General features: G+C 53.1%; 1 protein-coding gene across 1 annotated transcript in view; it reads right to left on the bottom strand.

Moving 5' to 3' along the window:
* The window catches only part of BCL3 (B-cell CLL/lymphoma 3), a 42423-nt gene that overhangs the window by 17863 nt on the left and 14373 nt on the right, over positions 1-10187 (bottom strand). Inside the window, exon 4 of the mRNA XM_015425875.1 lies at positions 853-1054. Within this exon, the coding sequence (XP_015281361.1) occupies positions 853-1054 (202 nt within the window). The remainder of the gene's footprint in view (positions 1-852; positions 1055-10187) is intronic.

Here is a 10187-nt window from a genome sequence, read left to right as displayed (position 1 = left end):
GGGCCCCTCATGGGGCTCGGCAGTGGAGCTGCAAGGCCTGCGGTGGCTGCCGGGACCGTTGGGGGCGGGGTGTGTGGCCTTATGACACACTTCTGGTGATGTCAGGGGGTGTGGCCTTATGACACACTTCCGGTGATGTCAGGGGGTGTGGCATATGCTAATGAGTTATGCTAATGAGTTCCCCTAGCTCTTTTTCTACGAAATGACCCCTGAGCAGGAACGTCTTTGCATGTTAGGCCACACACCCCTAATGTAGCCAATCCTCATGAGTTCCTGCTGTTGGGAGTGGCCTATTATGCTAATGAGTTCCTGGTGGGCGTGGCCAACTTGGGAGCCAGCCGGAACTCCGTTCCTGTGCGTTCCTGCCCCAAAATAGCCCTGCCTATCCCCCTTTCTCCCCAGTGGAGACCCGCATCATCTTACAACATGGCCTCCCCTCCTCCATTTTATCTGGCCCAAGGTCACCCAGCAAGCTTCAACAACAGAGTGGGGATTCGAACCTGGGTCTCCCAGTTCCTAGTCCAATACTCTAACCCACAGGCCCCCAATGCAGTGCCCACAGGCATCATCGCACCCACCAACCCCTTTCTGGTGCCCGTCAAATAGGCAGAGCTGGGGGGGGGCTTTTGCCCACCAATGCTTCTGATTGGCCACTGGAGATGTTTTAAAAATGTCACTTTAAATGGAAACTTTTTAAAAAATGTCTCTGTAAGCTCCTTGCAGGCAGAGACCTGTCCCCCGCCTCTCTTGCTCATGCCACAAAGCTCAATATATACATCGCTGGTGCTGCACAGAAACAGTGAAGAGAGAGGGATGCCGGTCCATTTTCTCCAATCCGCCATGCGCACTCACCCTCGAAATTGCGTGCCTCCAGATCCAGCGGGGAGGGACGTCCTTCGAGCATCTCCTGCAGGCAACGGAGGCTACCGTGCTCGCAGGCCAGATGCAGAGCGGTCTGTCCGTTGCGGTCGAGGACCATCGGCGAGGCCCCGTGAGAGAGCAGCAGTTTCACCAGGGCTGGCTGTCCGGTGATGACTGCCAAGTGCAAAGGAGTCTTGGAAAGCGAGAAAAAGGAAGTGTGAATACCGACCACAGAGAGTTGAGGCCTAGAAGGACCATCGCCAGGGATCCCGGGTTTCCTCTGCGACGGGCCGCAAGCCGACACGCGTTGAGCAAATCCCTTCGAACTCACTTCTCTGCGAACATTTCGAGGAACTGTGGCCCGGCACATCCAGCACGAAACTCAGTTCGCCCTCTTGGTTTCCTCCAAGGACTGAACTTTCACCCTTCCTAGCTGAAGATTTCATCTAAAAGGCGGTATTGGAGGAGAGTTGTACGGATAACCATGGATCGCACAGGAGTGGCGCTCCGGCAGTAAAGAGCCCAGGGGGCGGGCACATGCAACAAGCCCCACCCCCTGCTCCCAGCAGCCCTCAGTCAGAGCAAGAAGCAGCCAGGTAAGTTGCAGAGCCCCCCCCCCGGCCCAAAACAGTCCAGTGGTACCTTTAAGACCAAGTTTTATTCAGGTACAAGCTCTCCCTCCTCTGCAAGGGCAGATCTGCACGTTTCCCCCCCCCCCAGTAGCTAGCAATCCAAAACAGTGCAGGGGAGCCTGAGCGGTGGGGGTTGCCTTCTGACACACTTCCAGTGATGTCCGGGGGTGTGGCATATGCAAATAAGTTATGCAAATAAGTTATGCTAATGAGCTCCTGCACCTCTTTTTCTACGGAATGACCCCTGCCTAACACACACACATTTGACAACAGGAGCTCTGACTCTCAAAGGCTGTGGCTCAGTGGCAGAGCCTCTGCCTGGCATGCAGAAGGTCCCAGGTTCAACCCCCGGCATCTCCAGTTAAAAAAGATCTAGCAGGAGGGGATGTGAAAGACCTTTGCCTGAGACCTTGGGGAGCCAACTGCCAGTCTGAGTAGGCAATACTGACTTTGATGGACCGAGGGTCTGATTTGATATGAGACAGGTTCATGGGTTCATGCATACCCCGAAAATATGAGATACGACTAGAGAGTTTGCCAAATGGATTAACATTAATTATATTTTTGTAATTAAATATAGGTACTTCAATGAGCTGCGGTGGCTCAAGTGGTTAAGACGCTGAACTGCAGGCTGTGGAAGGTCGGTAGTTCAGCAGTTCGAGACCCGGGTGCCGCATGACGGAGTGAGCTCCCGTGTCTAGTTCCAGCTCCTGCCAACCTAGCAGTTCGAAAGCAAGGAATTGCAAGTAGATAAATAGGGACCACTTCGGTGGGAAGGGAACAGCGTTCCGTGCGCCTCGGTGTTTAGTCCTGCCGGCCACATGACCACGGAAACGCCTTCGGACAGCGCTGGCTCTTTGGCTTGGAAACGGAGATGAGCACCGCAACCCTAGAGTCGGATTCGACTGGCTTTCGAGCAAGGGAACCTTTACCTTTTACTATTTCAACGCTACCCACTAAGTTATCCACGAAACGAGATGTAATATGCATGGTTTGTTGGTGTTGATGGCGTTTGAATTGCTTCCAGTAAACTGAATATTGGGGAAAGAAATTTCTAGACTTTGGAGACTTTTTTTCTGGCATAATACATCACGGTTGTTTGCGTCTTCTCAGCCACCTGGAGGTTGACGACCCTAGCTTCCGGCCTGCATATTTTTACCCACCCCACCCCGCCCGACTCATTCATAGCTCTCCCCTTTTCCTTTTATTCTTCCCACAGCACTTTGTGGAATCTCCTGTTTCACAATCGCAGCAGGCGGACAAGCACAGACAACTTTGAACCCGGCGCGGCGTCCTGAGGAAATCGACTGCCTTCTCTCAATCACAACCAGGGGTCTTGTTGTAGAAAAAGAGCTGCCGGAGCTCATTAGCATAACTCATTAGCATAACTTATTTGCATATGCCACGCCCCCTGACATCACCGGAAGTGACAGAAGGCCACACCCCCTGACATCACCGGAAGTGTGTCAGAAGGCCCGGCTACTTACCCTCCTGCTTCATCCTCATTCCCAAACGGAATGAGGATCGAAGCAGAGGGCGGGGTAAAGAAGGGGGCGGGGCTTCACCACGTGACCGCCCCGCCCCCTAGAGGTTCTCTTCCGGAGCTCCGTACCTGAGAGCTCCCCCCCGACTAGAGCCCTGATCACAACTGATACATTTATATTTTTAAAAGCTCATGGACCTGTTTGGAAAGCTGCGGGCCTGGTATTACCTCAGAAGGCAAGGCCCGGCCCGACGGTTCTTCCCCTGGCTTCCCCCCCCCCCACGCCCTCCATTAACCAAGAGAAAAATGACGCGACGGAAACAAAAGACGTTCTTTAAACTGGTTCGGCTTTCTCGTCAGACGCTCCGGCTTTCTCTTGGCAAACAAAACCTGATTTATGTTCTCTTTGGTTGTTTAAAAAAGGGCCTAAAAATAGCCCAGCAAGTTCAGGTCCCAGCAACGAGGATCCGTTACAGGGTGGACAGAGCCACAACGCCGGTTGTGAATGCGAAACACAGTCCCTCTCTCTCTCTCTTGTAGGTTTTGATCCTCCCCTCAGCCAGTTTGGTGTCGTGGTTAAGTGCGCGGACTCTAATCTGGGAGAACCGGGTTGGATTCCCCACTCCTCCACTTGCCCCTGGCTGGATGACCTTGGGCAAGCCGTAGTTCTGATAAGAGCTGTCCTTGGAAAAGAGCAGTTTAAACTGCCTTCCCTTGGCTTGGGTGTAGTGGGCGTGGCCAACTCTGAAGCCAGCCGGAACTCCATTCCTGTGCCTTCCTGCCCAAAAATAGCCCTGCCTATTTATGTTTTTCACCTTTGGCCCTCTACTAGTTTTCTAAACTTTCTTTGGAGGTTTTTGCTTGGTTGGTTTGGGGGTGGAGAGGATTTAGAGAGGAAGAGAAGAGGAGGTTGGATTCATACCCCGTCCTTCACTACCCGAAGGCGTCTCAGAGCGGCTCACAAGCTCCTTCCCCTTCCCCTCCCCACAACAGGCACCCTGTGAGGTAGGTGGGGCGGAGAGCTCTCTCCCAAGGACTGCCCTTGAGAGAACAGCTCTGAAGGAACTTGTGATTACCCAAGGTCACGCCAGCAGCTGCATGTGGAAGAGTGGGGAATCAAACCCGGTTCTCCCAGATTAGAGTCCGCGCTCTTAACCACTACCCCAAACTGAGGAGGGACCTCAGGGGAGCATGAGGCCATATCCACCCTCCAAAGCAGCCATTTTCATCAAGGGGAACTGATCTCTATGATCTGGAGATCACCTGTGATTCTAAATCTCCAGGCCCTACCTGGATGTTGGCAAGCCTAAATCTGCCTCTGTTCGCAGACACCCCATGTCCATCCATCTTTCTGTCCCTCTCTGCCTCTACTAGACCCTCTAATCTGGGCCTTGCCGATGCTCTGTGCATGCAGACAGCTAGCTCCGCAAGAAACGCGTCAATTTTGCTTCTGCCCCTTTTCTGCTTGCGGGGAGTTCAACAACAAAAAAAAAAACGCCACCCTTGGCCCTGCGGCAGGGGCTGTTCAAACACCCTGTTATGTGCGCTGACCGCCACCAGGCGCCAGCGACTAATACCGGAGCTTGGTTCTCAGAGGCAATAGGGACTCGCAGGGCTCTTTTTGTAGCAGGAGCTCCTTTGCAAATTAGGCGACACCCCCCCTAAGCCAGTTTGGTGTAGTGGTTAAGTGTGCGGACTCTAATCTGGGAGAACCGGGTTTGATTCTCCACTCCTCCACTTGCACCTGCTGATGTGACCTTGGGTCAGTCACAAGCTCTGGCACAGCTGTCCTTGAAAAAGAGCAGTTTCTGTCAAGAGCTCTCTCAGCCCCACCCACCTCACAGGGTGTCTGTTGTGGGGAGGGGAAGGGAAAGGAGTTTGTAAGGCGCTCTGAGACTCCAAGTGAAGGGCGGGATATAAATCCAATCTCCTCCTCCTCCTCCTCCTCCTTCTAATGTAGCCAATCCTCCAAGAGCTTACAGAGCTCTTCTTACAGGGGCTACTGTAAGCTCTTGGAGGATTGGCTAGGCTACATTAGGGGGGGTGTCGCCTAATATGCAAAGGAGCTCCTGCTACAAAAAGAGCCCTGGTAGGATCCTGAAACCTCTAGTGGTCACCAATAGGAACTCGGCGGGAAGTTTAAACCCTCCAATAGGACCTGTGGGTGGACCAAGGGGACTGTATATAGTTGGCCCTCCGGCCGGTATTTGCATGTTATGTTGGGTACTGGTAAACATGTGCTGAATCTCACTCTGTCTCCTGGTCGTTCGACGCGTCGAACCCGCTACGCAACACACCCCATTCCCCCACCCCCCACCCCGGGTGCTTAGCTCAATATTCAGAGATGAAGGGAGGTGTGAAGGGGAGAATTGCAGAGTGTGTCCCCCCCCCCCCCCGTGGGGCTTGTTGAGGGAGAAGTGAGTCCTGCAACACCACAGGTCATTTTGGGGCACCGCACTGCTCCCCCCCCCCGAAGAACGACAGAGAAGCTCGCAAGCTCTCCGGGCGTCTGAAGTCTCTTACGCACCGAGCTAACCAAAGGCAAGCCATCTGGTTCCCCACAGTGCTAACCGCTTCCCCCGGCACCTGCCTGCAGTGACGCAACCGGGCGCTTCTCAGAAAGGGAGGGGCCCCCGCGGGAGGACGGTTTATGAGAAACACACAGGGAAATGACGCCGGGTCACAGACAGGGTGCAAACCGGCAGGGAGGAGAAAGGGGGAGGGGGGGTCCTCTGTTCCTCTCCCCACCCGAACTCGGCACACAAAACATTCCAGAAGGGCCCGGGGTCGCCAAGTCTTCCCGGGCCACGCTCCCTCGAAGCCGTGGGGTCAAAAAACTCTCCTCGGTGAGCTCCTGGCATTAAAGTTCCGAGCCAGCGATCGGGCTGCTGCGTAAACCAGTCTGCTCCGGAGCCCTCCTTCCTGAGCGAAGATAAAGCTGTGAGCGCCGGAGGCTAAAATAAAATGTGAGCTGGCTCACACTGACTCGGCTTAGAGGGAACACTGCTCCCGGGCAATGTTCCCTCGAAGCTGCGGAGTCCTGTGAGCAAAAACTCTACTATGTGAGCTTCTGGCATTAAGGTTGTGAGCGAGGGATTGGGCTACGGCATAAATTAGTTTGCACTGGAGCAATGTTCCCTCTAAGTTGTGGAGTTTTGTGTGCAAAAATTCTACTTTGTGAGCGACTGGCATTAAAGTTGTGAGCAAGCGATTTGGCTATTGCATAAATGAGTTTGCTCTGGAGCCCTCCTTCCTGAGCTAAGACAAAAATGTGTGAGCCGGAGGCTAAAAAACTGTGAGCTAGCTCACACTAACTCAGCTTAGAGGGAACACTGCACTGGAGCCCTCCTTGAGCTAGGACAAAAACGTGTGAGCCGGAGGCTAAAAAACTGTGAGCTAGCTCACACTGACTCAGCTTAGAGGGAACACTGCTCCTAGGCCACTGGTAGGGGGTGGGGGGGCAGGGTTCCAGGGGAGCTGATCTCTGCAGTCTGGAGATGAGCTGGAATTCCAGGGGATCCCCAGGTCCCCCCCCCCATGGAGGCTGACATTCCAAGAAGCCCCATATAAGCAAGCCAGTTTTGTCAGTGTGTGAAGGTGGCCTTGTCCCTAGAAGGCTAGGGGCGAGACGGTTTGCTTCTCTTCCGCCAGAGGGCCTCCAAAAGCAGAGAATCTGGGGTCGAATGCCCCACTCTGCCACGGAGGCCTGCTGCGGGACCTTGGGCTGGTCACACACTCAGGGCCTAACATTACCTCCACAGGGTCGTTGTGAAGGCAAAACGGAGAAGAAAGAACCGTGTGTGCGGCTCTGGGCTTCTTGGAGGCAGTGATGTGGGATTGCAATGCGTTAAGGGAGATCTCGGCGGAAGGGCCCTTGGGAAAGAAGGCAGGTCTGGGCTGGAGGTGCACCGATCGCTGTAAGGCGCGAGACCCCTCTCAGAGGGTGAGGGGGGAAGGGGCACGAAGCCAGTCCCCGGTGCCACCTCGTCAAGGGTGTCCTGGACTGCACGGGTAACCCGATGCCAGCTGCCTCTCTTATGCAAAGTGACAAAAAACTGAGTCACAGTCAACACTAATGTATTAAAAAAAAACAACCCAGAAAGACTGTGACTGTAGACACTGATAAAGCTTCAAGTATTGTTTCCCCCCCCAAATCTTATAAATACATGTGTTTTTACGTAAGTAATTTTACAAGTCCCATGTACAGAATCTTAGTTATAGGCAGGGATCATTTCCTGTGGGAGCGCACAGGAGTGGAGCTCCGGCAGTAAAGAGCCCAGGGGGCGGGCACATGCAACAAGCCCCACCCCCTGCTCCCAGCAGCCCTCAGTCACAGCGAGAAGAAGCCGGGTAAGCTGCAGAGGCCTCCTGGTCCAAGACAGTACAGTGGCACCTTTAAGACCAAGTTTTATTCAGGTACAAGCTCTCCCTCCTCTGCGAGGACAGATCTGCACGTTCCCCCCACCCCCCAATAGCTAGCAATCCAAAACAGTCCAGTGGAGCCTGAGAGGTGGGTGTTGCCTTCTGACACGCTTCCGGTGATGCCAGGCGGTGTGGCATATGCAAATGAGTTATGCTAATGAGTTATGCTAATGAGCTCCTGCACCTCTTTTTCTACGAAATGACCCCTGGTTATAGAAATACCATACAAAAATTTTAAGCGTCTATTCGCGCAAAACCTGTACAAAAGGTAAAGGTAAAGGTTCCCTTGCTCGAAAGCCAGTCGAATCCGACACTAGAGTTGCGGTGCTCATCTCCGTTTCAAAGCTGAAGAGCCAGCGCTGTCCGAAGACGTTTCCGTAGTCATGTGGCCGGCATGACTAAACACCAAGGCGCACGGAACGCTGTTCCCTTCCCACCGAAGTGGTACCTATTTATCTACTTGCAATTTCTTGCTTTCGAACTGCTAGGTTGGCAGGAGCTGGAACTAGAGACGGGAGCTCACTCCATCATGCAGCACCCGGGTCTCGAACTGCTGAACTACTGAACTACTGACCTTCCACAGCCTGCAGTTCAGCGTCTTAACCCCTTGAGCCACCGCAGTCTCAAGTCCAAATCCTCTTAACAAAGATTCTGGATAAATCTTTCATTTCAACTGTCTTCTTCAGAGATGGACAGGTCGCAATGCTCCCTCTAAGCTGTGGAGTCCTGTGAGCAAAAATTCTACTTGGTGAGCTCCTGGCATTAAAGTGGTGAGCGGGCGATTTGGCTCCTGCATCAATAAGTTTGCTCTGGAGCCATCCTTCCTGAGCCAAGACAAAAACGTGTGAGCCAGAGGCTAAAAAACTGTGAGCTAGCTCACGCTCACTCAGCTTAGAGGGAACTCTGGACAGGTGTAATCTTCAATGCTGGATTCTTACGCAGGTTGATATTAATACCTTCCAGTCATGAATTTCAAACATCCTCACGGTTCAGATCCTCAAATCACAAGCAAAGGTTTTCGTAATGGGCTAGACCTCATGTTGACGAGGAGAGTAATCAACGTAACACAGTATCTTCTATGCAGATTTCGTACAGGGACGTCAAATTACTTACGTCAAAACATGCGTATTTATAAGATTTGAAAAAACTATACATCCGCAGTCTTTCTGGGCTTTTTGATCTCTTATGCAAAGACCTCAATCATTTTGATACTTCCTCCCCTCCGCCAGCGAGAGACTCAAGGATCTTCACACGCACATAAATCACAGCCAAAGTTAGAAATGTATGCCTGCGTCTCCTTCCATGCACGAGTGGTCTAGCCCAGTGGCGGCGAACCTATGGCACGGGGGCCAGAGGTGGCACTCAGAGCCCTCTCTGTGGGCACGCGTGTCATCGCCCCAGCCAGGCCCAGACCATCATTAAAGTGTCGAATTCTCTGCCAAATAATTTTAAGTCAATGAAAGCATTTGGGATTGCTTTCCTTACTTTGTTTGGATCATCTTAAGTTAATGTATGAGTTGTTTTTTTCTAAAGTAAAACCTCAGTATTCAGGTTAAATTGCCGTGTTGGCACTTTGCGATCAATAAGTGGGTTTTGGGTCGCAGTTTGGGCACGCGGTCTCTAAAAGGTTCGCCATCGCTGGTCTAGCCCATCACCAGTCTGTCCTTAGTCGGAGGAGGTGCCTCTTCCGCCCTACCCCCATCTAACCTCAGAACAACCCTGCGAAATCACGCCTGGCCCAAGGTCACCCAAGAGGGTGGGGAAATTCCTGGTGATTTGGGGAGGAGAAGAGAAGAGGCGAAGAGATCGGATTTCTACCCCGCCCTTCACTACCTGAGGGAGTCTCAGAGCGGCTTGCAATCTCCTCTACCTTCCCCTCCCCACAACAGACACCCTGTGAGGTCGGTGGGCCTGAGAGAGCTCTTTCGAGGACTGCTCCTGAGAGAACAGCTCCGAGAGAACTTGTGACTGACCCAAGGTCACACCAGCAGCTGCACGTGGAGGAGTGGGGAATCAAACCCGGTTCTCCCAGATTAGAGTCCACCACTCTTAACCACTACACCAAACTGGCCAAGAGAGCTCTTTTGAGGACCGCTCTTGAGAGGAACAGCTCTGAGAGAACTTGTGACTGACCCAACGTCACACTAGCAGCTGCACGTGGAGGAGTGGGGAATCAAACCCGGTTCTCCCAGATTAGAGTCCACCACTCTTAACCACTACACCAAACTGGCCAAGAGAGCTCTTTCTCCCTCTAAGCTGAGTTAGTGTGAGCTGGCTTGCAGTTTTTTTTAGCCTCTGGCTCACAGATCTTTGTCTCAGCTCAGGGAGGAGGGCTCCAGGGCAAACGAATCTATGCAGCAGCCAAATCGCCCGCTCACAACTTTGATGCCAGAAGCTCACAAAGTAACATTTTTGCTCACAACACTCCACAGCTCAGAGGGAGGCGCTGAATGAGAGATCAGTTGAAATTCCAGGAGATCTCCCCCTGGAAGTTGGCAGCCCGATCGCCCAAGTGTCACGGCTCAGCGGGGGATCAGAACTCGAGTCTCCCCAGGCCTAGTCCCACCACCCCACACTGGCTCCCAAGCTAGAGTTGCCAGCCTCCAGGTGGCGGCTGGAGACCTCCTGGGATGACAACCGAACTCCAGGCAACAGAGGTCTCCAAGTTACAGAGATCCCCTGGAGAAAATGGAAGGCGGACTCTTTGACCGTCCACCCCACTGGGGTCCTCCTCCTCCCCAAACCCCGCCCTCCTCAGCCTCCGCCCCCCACCAAATCGCCCACTCTTT

Source organism: Gekko japonicus, unplaced genomic scaffold, assembly GCF_001447785.1.
Source record: "Gekko japonicus isolate JY-2015 unplaced genomic scaffold, Gekko_japonicus_V1.1 scaffold2660, whole genome shotgun sequence".
NCBI lineage: Eukaryota > Metazoa > Chordata > Lepidosauria > Squamata > Gekkonidae > Gekko > Gekko japonicus.
Note: the sequence above shows the minus strand (reverse complement) of the source record. Positions and strands in the feature narration are given on the sequence as shown.